Source organism: Bos grunniens, chromosome 26 (genome assembly GCF_055505025.1).
Source record: "Bos grunniens cultivar Pamir isolate PY7600 chromosome 26, Bosgru_T2T1.0, whole genome shotgun sequence".
Classification (NCBI taxonomy): Eukaryota; Metazoa; Chordata; class Mammalia; order Artiodactyla; family Bovidae; genus Bos; species Bos grunniens.
The window spans coordinates 8,963,031-8,978,042 of record NC_141190.1 but is presented as its reverse complement, the minus strand read 5'-3'; the positions used below and the strand labels follow the sequence as shown (position 1 = coordinate 8,978,042).

General features: G+C 38.2%; 1 protein-coding gene across 3 annotated transcripts in view; it reads left to right on the top strand.

Annotated features, from left to right (window-relative positions):
- The window catches only part of ASAH2 (N-acylsphingosine amidohydrolase 2), an 82,628-nt gene extending 76,214 nt beyond the window's left edge, over positions 1-6,414 (top strand). For all 3 annotated transcript variants that reach the window (XM_086379172.1, XM_086379170.1, XM_086379173.1), the window contains 3 exons: positions 736-795; positions 3,879-3,967; positions 6,197-6,414. In XM_086379172.1, coding sequence (XP_086235298.1) covers positions 736-795; positions 3,879-3,967; positions 6,197-6,389 — 342 coding nt within the window. In that variant the 3' untranslated portion in view covers positions 6,390-6,414. The remainder of the gene's footprint in view (positions 1-735; positions 796-3,878; positions 3,968-6,196) is intronic.
- The last annotated feature ends 8,598 nt before the right edge of the window (positions 6,415-15,012 follow it).

Genomic DNA, 15,012 nt, shown 5'->3' with positions numbered 1-15,012 from the left:
TGCACATCTCTATTTAGATGGTAATCATTGATTATGAACCCATGGAATATTTTTATTAAAAAATGTTTTTAATATGGGCTAGGTCTTCAAGAATAGGTAGGAGTTTATAGTGCCCATCAAGAGACCTGGATCTCCTGCATTGCAGACAGGTTCTTTATTGGCTGAGCCACCAGGGAAGCCCCAAGACATACCACCTGTAGGTATATAGACTATAGAGGGCTTAAGGTGGAGCAGCAGGTGGGAACTTACCTGTAAAAGGTCTTGTATACCATGGTAAGTCATGTGAAGACTTGTTAGTTTGTTATTTAAAAATATTTTTTGATGTATAAATGACATACAGTAATACATCTTTAAAGAGTACAGTTTGGTAAGTTTTTACTATTAAGGGCATCTACTTCTTGAGTAATCTTTAGTAATCTATATCTTGAGGAATTTTTCCATTTCATTTCATTTAAGTTATTTGAATTTGTAGATATATAGCTCTATATCTTCATCTATATCTGAATCTACCAAAAGCAAATTATTGGTCCAAAATTCTGAAGTAATTTACTGGGTCCAAATTCCTGTTCCCATGTTACAAGGGTATGTTCTCTAATATTCTCAGAAGATTCAATTAAATACAATATAATCTCTACAGGTACCCAGATTCCTAGGAATGTTTCATAAATAATGGCCCAAATATGAGCATGGAAAAGTACTATTATTAGAACTCATGAAATCAGTTTTTATTTTCAGGGAGAAGTTGTTGAAGTTACCTTTGTAGGTGCTAACCCAAAGAACTCAGCAGAAAACCGGGTAAGCATCAATGATTCTTTTTACGAATTTAAGTCCACTTCTTTAGCCTTTCACTTGCGTATCCCTCTGAAGATTAAAAAATAAAGATAAAATGTTTCAACTTGCTTTTCATTGTATTTTATAGGTGTGAAAATTTTCAGGGGGAACAGTTAATGTAGAGTTGGGTCTAAAAAGATAGACGCCAGGAAATATTCAATTGACTCTACTTAGGACCACGTAGAGCACAATGCATAGAAAACTGCGTGGTCTCTTGAGATGATGTAGATTTGAATACAATTCCCATTTACGAATCCCAATTTTAAAACTCTACTGAATTTGGTTAAATACTCCAAGGGCCAGTGTGAAGTGTATCTTTGGCTCCTCTCCTCTTCTGCACTCCTGACTCTGGTCCTGCTTCCGTTGCTGTGGGATGACCACGGATCCCTGAGCGGACACTCTAATGACTGGAGCCCTGGCCCACATGCTTTCCTTTTTCTTGCACTGGCCTTTTCCCTACTCTTTGCTACAGGCACTAATAGAGTGTTTATTTGTTAATCTTGAAAAATGACACAAGAAATACAGATTCCATGTAAAAACAGACAGTACAGAAGTTCTTAAAATAGACTGCGGAAACATCTCTCTTTTCATGAACATTTTTAGAGGCAATGCTGTTTCCAATTTCTTACATATCATTTCATACTTTTTTGTCATATATCTGTATTTATGTATATGATAAAGTATATAATATCTATGAATAAAATGAAGTAGTTTTATTCCTCTGGAACTCCCTTGAAATGTTCTTATAACTATACAAGCAATAATTAGATATGTTCTATCTGTAAGATTTCAAACAATAGAGAAATATATAGAGGAAAAAGAAAATGGGTCCATGAAAGTGATTTCAAGGTGAGATTTTTTTCTGTGGCAGAGAATGCATTAACTCTATGGAAGAGTCATTCCTCCCAGAGCCCATTGTTGCCTATAATCCAAAATGCCTTTCTTTCAAGTGAGCCTTCCCATTTCTGTTTATTAAAATAGGATTCCTTTGACAAAAGTTGTGACAATGTGACATTGTCAGATATTATATTGGGAAAGATTTTTCTACTGCTTGGATAGTCAACATGCACCTGTTTGAAATAATTTCTCTAGGCAGTCAAGTCATGCCAGAATATTTACATGTTTACAGCATTATTTTCTAAAGATGTTAAAGTGTTGTAGCAAGAATGCAGAATTAGCTCTTACCTGACATCCTTAGGGTGGAGAAATACTACCATCATTATTGCCTGGAGAAGCAGGAGACTAAGTTACTTAAAGAACTATGAGAACAGAATTAATTCCTGAGGCTGTTTTGGGACTTGGCATAAAACTATTTCTGGTACCCTGTACCATTAGTGATCATCACATCCTTACCACTGTGCTGAATGCTTACCATGTGCAGGTACTAGGCTAAAGGCTTTATTTACATACATCATCACATGAATCTATTTAATCCTCCCTACTACTCAGTGAGATACATTTTATTATCTTTGTTTTACAGATGAATAAAGTGAGACTGAGAGAAATTAAGTAACTTGCACAAACTAATTGTGTATCTAGAAGAGATTAAGCCTGGGAGGCGAGGAGAGGATGGTCACAGAGTTTGCACATTCGGCATCCTAGCTTTGTTCTCTGATCTGCACTCTAGACCTATACACTGGGGCCCTTCTGTTTCCTTCTCCACTGAAGGCCTTCCCAGTGTCACTCTGCCCTAAATGGCCATGAACAATTCTCTTTTCAAGTCACTGTAGTTACGGAAACTTTTTTTTATTGAATATTCCATTAGTTGAGTAATCGGGGCTTCCCTGGTAGCTCAGATGTAAAGAATCTGCCTTCAATGCAAAAACCCAGGTTCAATTCCTGGAGAATAAAACAGCAACCCATTCCAGAATTCTTGCCTAGAGAATCCCATAGATAGAAGAACCTGGCAGGGGTCAGTCAGTGGGGTCACAAAGAGTTAGACACAACTGAGTAATTAAAGTTGAGTAATTAAAGAAGAATTTTAAAGAATCCTATGGTCCAGCTATAAATAAGTGATTCATTCAGCAAAGGTTTATTTGAACACCTGTAAATGACAAGCTTGTAATGGATAAAGGTGAATTAGACACAAGTCCTGGCTTCCCAGGTGGCTCAGTGGTAAACAATCCATCTGTCAAGCAGGAGATACAACTTTGATCCCTGGGCTGGGGAGATCCCCTGGAGAAGGAAATGGCAACTCACTCCAGGAGTCTTGCCTGGGAAATCCCATGGACAGAGGAGCCTGGCGGGCTACATGGGGTCACCAAAGAGTCGGCTACGAATTATCAACTAAACAACAACAACCTGACCTTAAGGGCCACGATGTAAAGATTTTTAAGGAAAATTGGAGATTCATGGCCTTTGTATGTTTTATTATTATGTTATTTAAATATGTGGTTTATTTGAAGCTGAATTCTTGGTCTAAAACAAATTACTATGACCAATGTGGAAAATTTTATTTTCCACTGGGAAAATAAAATCTGCTTATGATGTGGTTTCTAGGCATCCATTATGACAAAATATAAGGATTGCTTTTAGCTCCCCAGGAGTAAGAAGATTTACATATGCTTTTCAGTTCTTTTACTCAGACAGTATATACTAATAACTCATTTACCTGGAGATGTAAATTTACCTGGAGATGAGGGAATTTTCCCATTCCCCCCCCCCTAAATCTGGAGGTGACTTAGAGAAAGTCTTAGAATACAGATCAATGAACGTGTCAGAAATGGTTTGCTGCCTTTTCTAAATCTTGTTTTATTTACTCTTTTCTTTGCTCTAATTTCCAAAATTTGCTGTCAGCTCTAAAATTGTTCTTCATTCAATTTTCTAAAGAGAAGTCATGGTTTTTAATAGACTGGATGAGTTAACATTCTGAAGACATTGCATAGATTGTTAAAAGGAACAACTGAGGATTTGTATGAAATTCTAATACGTATACTCATCAGGTCTTGGGAGGTTAGTAATGGTCAACAGGGGATTATGGGGTTTCTACAGTTAGATTTCTTCTGTGACTCTGCAGTGTCTGATCAGTTATATTAATTGCATTTCAGACCCATCAGACCTTCCTCACTGTGGAGAAATATGAGGCCACATCAGCAACATGGCAGATAATGCATAATGATGCCTCCTGGGAGACTCGGTGAGCATGTCTGTTGAATATTTTGTCTTTCAAGCCCTGAAAAGAGTTGGTTAGTAATGCAGAGAAGACAAATGGCAAGACTGGCTCACTGCATGATATTAATGATATCAAATTCCCCAAAAGCCTTCTGGCTTTATTTAGTTGATTTATTAGATTTCATCTTGATCCTATTTTTCTACAAAACAATGTGCTGTGTGTCTGTAAGATTAGGTGCTAATGAGGTTATGACCTCCATGCTTGCAAATATCTGTTAGTTTTGTTTTTTCCATGGTCACAGACACAACCCCTAAAAGCTAATTAGTCTTCCTGCAAAGTGGTTGCAAGGCCTGCTGGGTGAAGGTGTGTGAGATAGTTCTGTGGAGCTTGATATTTCTCCTGAGATAATAATGAGTCTATACTTACCATGTGTTGCATGCTTGTATGTGGTCAGTGGTTCTTCATTTGAATTACTAAAATACAATAAGCTTGAGTGTTTAATTCTTGCTGACCCAGTAGGAAAGGAATATGCTTATAGAGTTTCCTCAGAGAAACTTTTCTCTGTACTTTTTGCTATCAAATACCTGAGCTGAATAGATAATATGAAGATTTTAAAATACATTTGGAAATATTTCCATTCTTATGTATATAAATTTTACACCATGGAACAGTAGTATGGACATGAGCAAAATTTTTGGTCATTTGGTCTAATTCAAATGACCTCAAACTAAGTGATTATTTGTATGTTAGTTTGGTTTCCATGGTTAATGGAAAATAGAGATTTGATCTTATTGTGGCCTGTTTGATAGCCTCCCAAAATTATGGGCATAATGTTTACTCTGATCTTTAAGACTCTATGTAATATTTAAACAAGTAATACATGCATATTTATTGTTAAAATATGGTTATACAGGTAACAAAAAAGGATAATTTAGTTTCAAAAGCCTGAAGTCAGAACGGTAGTTAACACCCAGGAAATGTAGTAGTCAGCCTTGTTCGCGAGCAGCAGTGTTACCAGCTGTTTTAGGGAACTCTGGACCTGTCACTGAGGAAACAGAGGATGCCGAGCACATCCTTTCTGCGCAGGGCGTTTATCCTCTACATAACCAAGGGCATCAGTCAGCTTGCCCATTGTGCCTCTCGGTATTTAGTAGCTGACCTCCCTGCCATGATCTACAAGGAGCCACGTGATCTGATTCCATCCGATTCTGTCATCTCAACCATTCTGCCCTGATCCTGCTCACATGCATTCTGTCTCTTGGCTGCACCAAGTTTGCTTCTGCTTCAGACACTTTGCAGTCTCTGTTCCTTCTTTCTAGAATGTTCTTCCACTAGACAGGTGTGCGTTCAGTATAAAGGACATCTCCTTAGAGATACCTCTCTTACTTTCTTCATTTCACTTATCTTTTTAGCTTTACTTTTAAATTATTTATTCTTTTTGGCTACGTTGGGTCTTCACTTGCTGCCCTCAGGCTTTCTCCAGTTGCAGCAAGCAAGAACTACACTTCATTGTGGTGCATGGGCCTCTCCTTGCAGTGGCCCCTCTTGTTGTGGGCAGCACAGGCTCTAGGGCACATGGGCTCAGAAGTTGTGGTGCTTGGGCTTCGTTGCTCTGCTGCATGTGGGATTTCCCAGACCAGGGATGGAAATTATATCTCTTGCCTTGGCAGGCGGATTCTTAACCACTTGACCACGAGGGAAGCCCCTCACATTTCCCTTTTAAAATTATTTGTTGGTTTGTTTTTTTATTGCTTTTTTACTATCTTGTCCTAGTTTGACCATAAGCTCTGTGAAACTTTAGACCATGCCTGTCTCGTTCACTACAGTATTCTCAGTACCTCTAGCATAGCGTCTGGCACATGAGCTCATGAAATGCATATTTTGAACAAATGAATCTAGATGCAAAAAGTGTCAAGTTGAAGTAGAGGATGGCAAGGGCTGAAGGGAAGCTGTAGCAGTTCTAAAGCAGGGGACATCCTTTGTTCTGAATATCGGGTAAAGCTATCCTAGGATGGATAGAATTTAGGAGGTTAGGTAGAACAAGTCAAGATATTTCTACAAATGACTGTTTCTTGAAGATCTGCTTCTAGGAAATATTTATCTCTGTTTTGTTCATTGCTATATTCTCAATATCTAGTAGAGTGCCTTGCTTATTGTCAGTATTCTTTTAATGTTCATTTATTGACTAATCGAACACTTTTTAATCGCACATTTTTAAGAGTAAAATTGGATTTGTTTGTTTCCTACCAACAGTTTCTACTGGCACAAAGGCTCACTGGGTCTTAGCAATGCGACGATACAGTGGCACATTCCAGATACTGCCCAGCCTGGAACCTACAGAATAAAATACTTTGGACACAGTCGGAAGCAGGACTTACTCAAGCCCGCTGTTCTACTTTCATTTGAAAGCACTCCCTCTGTTTTTGAAGTCACAACTACTTGGTGAAAGTTGATAAAACATTTAAAGAGCAGCTGTACTCTGTATGATTTATATGACTGATTTCATGTGAATGTAATCTATTATGATGACTTCAATAATTGTCCTTTGGGGACAGATGGTTTACAGCTAATGGGACAGGTATGTGTGTGGTGTGTGTGTGTGAGAGAGAGAGATAGAGAGAGGTGTATCCTGTTTACCTTGCTATTGTAGCTTACTTTACCTTATGGTTGTTGCCTAAAGCATAATTTCCCTTGGGGCCCTGTGGCTATTTTAAGAGAGAGTTCCCCTCAATATGGAACCTCTGAGATGTTAGTGAGAGTGGTGGAAGATGTGTGAACAATGTTTAAACTATTTATTTATAGAAATTATGGAATGTTAGCACTTAAAAAGCTGAAAGAGGTTATCTACTTGGATCCTTCATTTTATAGATGGGAAAATGAAGTTTTATGGATTTAAGATTAGCATAAGGCTAGGGCCTTTCCCTTCAGTCACATTTAAAAAGTATTTATATAAACATTGACCATAAATGTATAAGCCCAGTTAGAGAAAGTTAGCATGCCAGTTTTTCCTATATTGAGGGGTAGCCTTTCCAAGCAGTCACCCTGGCATTGAGATGGCTGATCCAGAGTTGTTTTGAATGTTCAAATCATTTCTGGAATTGCCTTCAGAGCCCAACTGTGGGAAAGTCAGACTTGTAATATTTTGATCTTGCCTATGTTTCTCTAAGTGCCCTTATCCCACTGAATTGAGTCTCATATTCCCATGACTTGTTTTCAGTAATTTTGGATTGTTTTCACTAATCAAATTCACTGAAAACCCACAAAGTTTTGTTACTAGTGTAGATACTAATATGAAAGTGATATGGGCTTGAAAAGGAGTCCTCAAAGAAGAGGCTCTGGATTCATTTATCTGTCATTACTTATTCACTCATTCATGGACCTGTTCAATCATAGAATATTTATGAAGGCATATTCTCATTCCCGGCACTGTACTAGTGTGGCTCTGACAGTTAGATCATATTTAGGCTGAATGTATGTGTCAAAAGGTCACTATTTCAAAGGAGAAAATATTCAATTCAACGTGTAAATTCTGGGGAGGCATTGAAAAATCAATAATCTTCAAGTCACATCTTGTATATCACCTTTGTTGAGTATTCTATTTAGTGGGTAAACTGAGGCTCCAGGCAATTTGGAAAAACCTGTTTTGAAAGCTATTTTTGGGTATTGTGAAATATCCAGTCTAATGTCCCAGAGAATAAGCTATGATGATCTGACATTGATTGCCTGAAAGTAATTGCATTTAAAATTATCCAAGTTAGCTAGGAGCTCCAGGTTGCAAAATAAATTTCTTAAAGCTGAGTCATGCTTTTGCGTGGGTATAAATGCTTTAGCATCTTTTGGAAAAATCAACTTTTCTTTCAAAAATAGCTTTCAAGTTTGAAAATAATAATGATATCAACAATAATATTTACATCTATTTACATAAGACTTAACATGCTATATTGTACCCAGAACATTTTTTGATGAATCAGTGCTCTAGAGCAGGGGTCCGCAACCTCCAGAATCTAATGCCTGATGATCTGAGGTAGAGCTGATATAATAATAGAAATAAAGTGCACAAGAGATGCAGTGCACTTGAGTCATCCTGAAAGCATCCCCTCTTCCTAATCAATGGAAAAATTATCTTCCACAAAACCAGTCCCTGGCGCCAAAAAGGTTGAGGACTGCTGTTCTAGAGGCTGTTTCTGTGCAAGTTAATTGTGGTGAATTAACTAGTTACAGTTTCAGTGGGTAATGGTCATTTTTCCTAATGACACTGCACTATTTAGGATAAAAATTCAGAGACCTAAAAGAGTAGATGCTTCTGAAAGTAGTTGATTTCAGAAAGACAAATTATGTTACAGCTGATGATAATGTTTTTAAAAGTATTTCTTATGACTCAGAAGAGCTTTTGAATTATTTTCCACCACCTCTGTGCCTCCCTTTGAAACTTTTCTCAGCCGGCCTGTGATTCCCTGCTGTTTACTTGCAGCTGCGCCAAAGCAGCCGTTCTATTGCCTACTGATCCTTCTACACCCCACCGTCTGCCACCAGTGCTCTTGGCCACATGTAACCCCAGAAACCTGTGTTCTCACTTGCTGCCATCTCTTCCAACTGAAGTTCCATTTCTGCAGTTTGTAAGTAAAAACAGAACCAGATCTCTACATCATAGATATTATAATTATTCATTTGAACATGCAAAACAGCACATAGATGCTGATCTGATCTGTCCACATAAAAACAGATCCAGTCAGTGTCTGGGGGTGTTGCTGGGAGTGGCTCACTGGAGCCAAAGCACATGGAGAAAATGAAAATTGGTGGAGAATGTATAAAGGACGATTGAGTGTGTGGGAGAATTCTTTTGAAGATTTTGTTTCTCATGTCAAAGTGTCTGTTTTTCATTTGTTGTACTCTGTCTACTCTGGTGTTAAGGATGCTATGACTTTTTTAAAAGTACTGTATGATTCATCTATATTTTCAATCAGTATTATGTAAATTGTTAGTATTCAATAGAATGTTTAATAAATTAATAATTGCACCTGGGACATTATTTTCTAATGAGAGGTGTAGACACTTGAGCCATTTTTTTTCATTTTAAGAGATGGAGCAAATGGTGGTAGATTATATATAAATCAGGTTGGAAGGTGATATTGCAGTCGGTTTTGTGGAAGAAGTGACATATAAGCTAAGACCTAAAGAGTATTAGCTAGGAGGAAGGTAATGGGGTGTGTGCATGTGTGATGTGCATGCTTGCACGTGTGCAAGAGAAGTAACTATTCTAGGTAGAGGGAATACCAAGTAGTTTCTCAAGGCTGTAATTAGATTGTAAGGGAGGAGTGGTCAGAAATGCAGCATTGAACTTTGCCTTCATAAAAGCAATTTGGTTTTAGATTTGTATTAGCATTTTTTCTCCTTGAGACTTGTCACTTACAAAGATGCCTGAATGTATTTCCCCTTTGCTGTGCTGGTAAAAGACATATTTTATACCCAAGGAAACTGATTTTGGTTCTCAGTCTGCAGTGATATTGGATACCACCCGTCTGTCTTCATGGATTGTTCTTGGAATTGAATTTAAGAGACTCCTTTGCTTCTGTACATCTCATGTTTTCAAATCTTGAGTTCCTTTTGCTTTTTCATACCTGCTGAGTTGTCAAATGTAGCCAATAAAGACCACTCTCTCTCTTTGGATGGACTTCCAGAGCCATATCCTGTATCTTATAAGTACTTATAAGCACTGAAAAAACTGATCCACCCACATGAATTTCACAGTACATTGGCATGCATAATTCCCAGTCTCTGTTTTTCTTTTTTTTAATTTCTGGCTGTATTTTAAGATAATAAGCAAACTAGAAGCTTGGGGTATTGGCTTAACACTAGTCAGAGAAGAACAGGCAACCTATCACCCCACTATTTGCCTGAATCCATGATAGTACCTGATAATCAAATCATTCCTTGACTGCTTATTCTCAGATGGTTAAGTGAAGAGAAAATAAATTTCCACCTCATTTTCCACTGTTACATTTTGTTGTTAGAACAGTTGAAAGCAGTATTCTAACTGCTATACTGATTATAACCCCCAGGAGGACTGTAATTTCGACCCTTTCTTCTGCTGTAGCTAGAACAAATATCAATATATTTGCATAAAATCAGAAAGCAGATCTTTACTAGCTGACCTAAAGAAAACAGTATGGTGACCTCTTTCTATTTTTTGACTCTCTGCCTGTTATGGATTGAATTGTGTTCCCCGAAAAGGTATGCTGAGTCCTCAACCCCAGTACCTCAGAATTTGGAAAAAGGATCATTGCGGATGGTAATTAGTTAAAGCAAGGTCATACTGGAGTAGCTGCTGCTAAGTCGCTTCAGTCGTGTTTGACTCTGTGCGACCCCATAGATGGCAGCCCACCAGGTTCCCCCGTCCCTGGGATTCTCCAGGCAAGAACACTGGAGTGGGTTGCCATTTCCTTCTCCAATGCATGAAAGTGAAAAGTGAAAGTGAAGTCACTCAGTCGTGTCCGACTCTTCGCGACCCCATGGACTGCAGCCCACCAGGCTCCTCCATCCATGGGATTCTCCCGGCAAGAGTACTGGAGTGGGGTGCCTTTGCCTTCTCCGATACTGGAGTAGAGTAGGTCCCTAATCCAAAATGACTGGTACCTTTACACAAAGAATGCCGCATAAAGAGGTGTACACAGGAGACTACCGTGTAAACCAGAAGGTGGAGACCACAGTGCTGGGTCTGCAAGCCAAGGAATGCCAAAGATCGCCAGTAAACCATCAGAATCAAGGAAATAAGCACAGAACACATCTTCTCTCACAGTCTTTGGAACAAACCAACCCTGGTGGCTTGCAGCCCCCAGAACCATGAGGCAAGAAATATCTGTTGTTCAAACCTACCAGTGCGTGGCATTTAGTTACGGCAATTCTAGGAAACAAATTCACTGGCCAGTGGATTAAGGCACCTTGCCAAAAGAAACTTTTGTGAGGCTCCCAGTTTGGAGGACCTAGGAAATGTGTCCTTTACTCTCCCGGATAACATGGTCACTTTTTGGCAACAGGTCTCATCTGTTACATCGCTGACTGCCAGTGAGTATCATCCATCACTATCACAGACTATTAGTTTTCTGAAACTAATTTACATATAATAAAAAGCCAAGTGAGTCAGCTATGATGCAGCTCTAACTAAAATTTTATGAAGAATAAACATTCTGTAATTTGGAAATCGATCTTTTATGGGTTGTGAATAAGACTATGAATATCTACTATATTTATTTATGAGATGACAGAATGAGGACACACACAATAATGCATGTTTATTCTCGGTACTTATTGAACTGAGTTGGGTTTTTTCCTCCCCAATTTATTATATAGCAAATAGGAGACAGGTCGCTGTAGGGTCCATACTTGTGTTTACATGGAGGCAAAGCTAAGAGTTATGATACACCTCAAGAATTTGTGCCAATTTTAAATTAGGGCAGAATATGTTTGTATTCATGTTGTAGAAAGTGATTGCAAAAAGTAGTGAGTTTTTTTCCCTCTCAATGGGTGATGCATTGCATGTTTAAATAAATGAATAGTTTCTATTTCAAGAAATGTTTTTATGAATAAGAATGCTGTCAAGACTATTGAAGAGAAATCTTTCTATTTTTAGAGGGCCTTTTATTTTCTCTGGGTTAACCAAATAGCATCTCAGTGCCCATTTTTAGAATAAATTTATTGGGGTCCTGTGAGAAATGTGATGTTTGCTTCTGGTTGGGGCATGAAGCCACACGGGGAAGTCCAAAAATCTCTTTCCAGAGAGATCATCTTTCCTATGCCTCCACCATGATTCCAAGGTTAGATGGTCATTGAACTTCTTGATCTTAAAAAAAAATTTCTTATGCAAAATTTGAAACATGTAAACATGTAGAGAGAATAGTATAAGACCTCCTACATTCCATCATCCAGCTTCAGAAATTATAAACATTTGGCCTATCTCATTTCATCTCTCCCTTTGTATTTTGTGAGGTGGGAGTAGGGGGAAGCTGCAGTGTTTCCCTTTTAAATACTTTATTATATATTTTTTAACAGATAAAATTTTTTTAACTGTAAGGTCACTCTTATATCTAACAAAATAACCCCTTAATTTCATGAACTATTTAGTCCATGGTCAAATTTCCCTAATTGTTAAAAAAAATATGCCCTTTTACAGAAGTTTCTTTATTAAAAGGTTCAAATAAGTTCAGTATATGGCATTTGGTTTACTTATCTCTTATGTTGCTCTTAATTTGTAACATTTCTCCTTGTGGTACCCCCTCTGCATGCTATTTACTTAATAAAGAAACCATCAGATCAGTCGCTCAGTCGTGTCTGACTCTTTGCGACCCCATGAATCGCAGCACTCCAGGCCTCCCTGTCCATCACCAACTCCTAGAGTTCACTCAGACTCACATCCATCGAGTCAGTGATGCCATCCAGCCATCTCATCCTCTGTCATCCCCTTCTCCTCCTGCCCCCAATCCCTCCCAGCATCAGAGTCTTTTCCAATGAGTCAACTCTTCACATGAGGTGGCCAAAGTACTGGAGTTTCAGCTTTAGCATCAGTCCTTCCAAAGAAATCCCAGGACTGATCTCCTTCAGAATGGACTGGTTGGATCTCCTTGCAGTCCAAGGGACTCTCAAGAGTCTTCTCCAACACCACAGTTCAAAAGCATCAATTCTTCAGGGCTCAGCCTTCTTCACAGTCCAACTCTCACATCCATACATGACCACAGGAAAAACCATAGCCTTGACTAGATGAACCTTTGTTGGCAAAGTAATGTCTAGTGTGTATCTATTTTCCCACATTCTGACCTTTTGCTTTCTCATGGTGTGTTTTAACTTTTTAAAAATTTTATCTATCCTTGCTGTTTCTTATAAATAAATCTAAAATGTTGGTTAGATTCAAGTTAATATTTTTGTTTTCTTTGGGCAAGAATGCTTTGTTGTTAGGACTGGTTATTTTTTATTTCATGAAATAGGATACATATAATATCTGGTTGTCCCACTTATCTTAGGATTGACATGACATTCAGTTGTCAGCCTGATCCATCCATCATAAAGGTCCCTGTCAACCTTTGGTCTTTGATTTTCACAGTCATAGATGTGTTAATTAGATCCATTATTTCTTTAGGAATTACAAACTAGTAATTTTTTTAACCTTTACTGAGGTATAACAAACAAAATTTTAATGTATTAAAATTGTATAAGGTACTTTTATGTATGCATGTATTGTGAAAGAATTCTCACCACTGAGTTAATTAACACACCCATCACCTCAAATACTTACCTTTTATTTGTCTTTTTCTTTTTACTGAGAACACGTAACTTTTACTCTCTTGTTGTTGTTTAGTTGCTAAGTTGTGTCTGACTCTTGGAGACGCCATGGACTGTAGCCCACTAGACTCCTCTGTTCACGGGATTTACCAGGCAAGAATCCTGGAGTGGGTTGCCATTTCCTTCTCCAAGGGATCTTCCCGAGCTAGGGATTGAACTTGCATGTCCTGCATTGGCAGGCAGGTTCTTTACCACTGTGCCACCTGGGAAGCCCTCTATGCTCTTAGCAAATTTCACCTATGCAATACAATGCTGTTGACAGTTCCATGTTAAATATTAGATCCTCAGACTTTATTCATCTTACCAGAATTCACCATTCTACTCTCTGTTTCCATGTGTTCAATTTTTTTTTTTTTTTCTTTCAGATTCCACATGTAAGTGATTTGTTGTTGTTGTTCAGTTGCTAAGTCGTATCTAACTCTTCGAAACCCTATGGACTAAAGCATGTCAGGCTTCTCTGTCCTTCACTGTCTCCCAGAGTTTGCCCAAACTCATGTCCATTGAGTCAGTGCTGGCATCCAGCCATCTCATCCTCTGTCACTCACTTCTCCTGTCCTCAATCTTTACCAGCATCAGGGTCTTTTCCAGCAAGTCAACTCTTTGCATCAGGTGGCCAGAGTATTTGAGCTTCAGCATCAGTCTTTCCAGTGAATATTCAGGGTTGATTTCCTTTATTTTTTTTTTTAATTTTTATTTTTTTTTGTTCTTTCATGCTTAGATTTTATTTCTTTTTTTTTTTATTGTCACCCTGCTTATTTAACTTCTTTTTTTTTTAATTTTATTTTATTTTTAAACTTTACAATATTGTATTAGTTTTGCCAAATATCGAAATGAATCCGCCACAGGTATACCCGCGTTCCCCATCCTGAACCCTCCTCCCTCCCCTACCCTCCCTCTGGGTCGTCCCAGTGCACCAGCCCCAAGCATCCAGTACCGTGCATCGAACCTGGACTGGCGACTTGTTTCATACATGATATTATACATGTTTCAATGCTATTCTCCCAAATCTCCCCACCCTCTCCCTTTAGGATTGACTGGTTTGATGATCTTGCAGTCCGAGGGACTCTCAAGAGTCTTCTCCAGCACCACAGTTCAAAATCATCAATTCTTTGGCCCTCATCCTTCTTTATGGTCTAACTCTCACATCCATACATGACAACACCCATGAAAGGGATATAAGTGAGACTGTTCAGTACTTTTTCTCAGTCTGGCTTATTTCTCTTAGAAAAATGCGTCACCCCCAAGTTTATCCCGTTATTTGCAGATGTTAAAGCATATTTGTACCCCAGGGGTTAATCCCACTTGATCATGTGGTATGATCCTTTTAATGTGCTTTTGAACTCAGTTTGCTAACATTTTGTTGAGAATATTTGCATCTATATTCATCAGAGTTATTGGCCTATAATTTTCTTGTAGTATCCTTTTTGCTTTGGGATCAAAGTAACACTGGCCTTATGAGTTTGAGAGTGTTCCTTTCCTGTTTGTAAGGCAGCATGTTATACATTCTCCTTTGCATCTTCCTTATTTCACTTAAAATATACCAAGAGATCATTCCATTTCACTATATCATTATTTTCATAGCTTTCCAATACCATAGTTTGTGCATATGTTGTGATGTATTAATCAGTCCTCTGTTTTAAACATTTGGGTTGTTTCCAGTCTTATGTTATTACAAATCAAGTACATTTTTGCCAGTATATCTTTGAGATAGATTCCTTGATATAAGATTGCTAGATAAA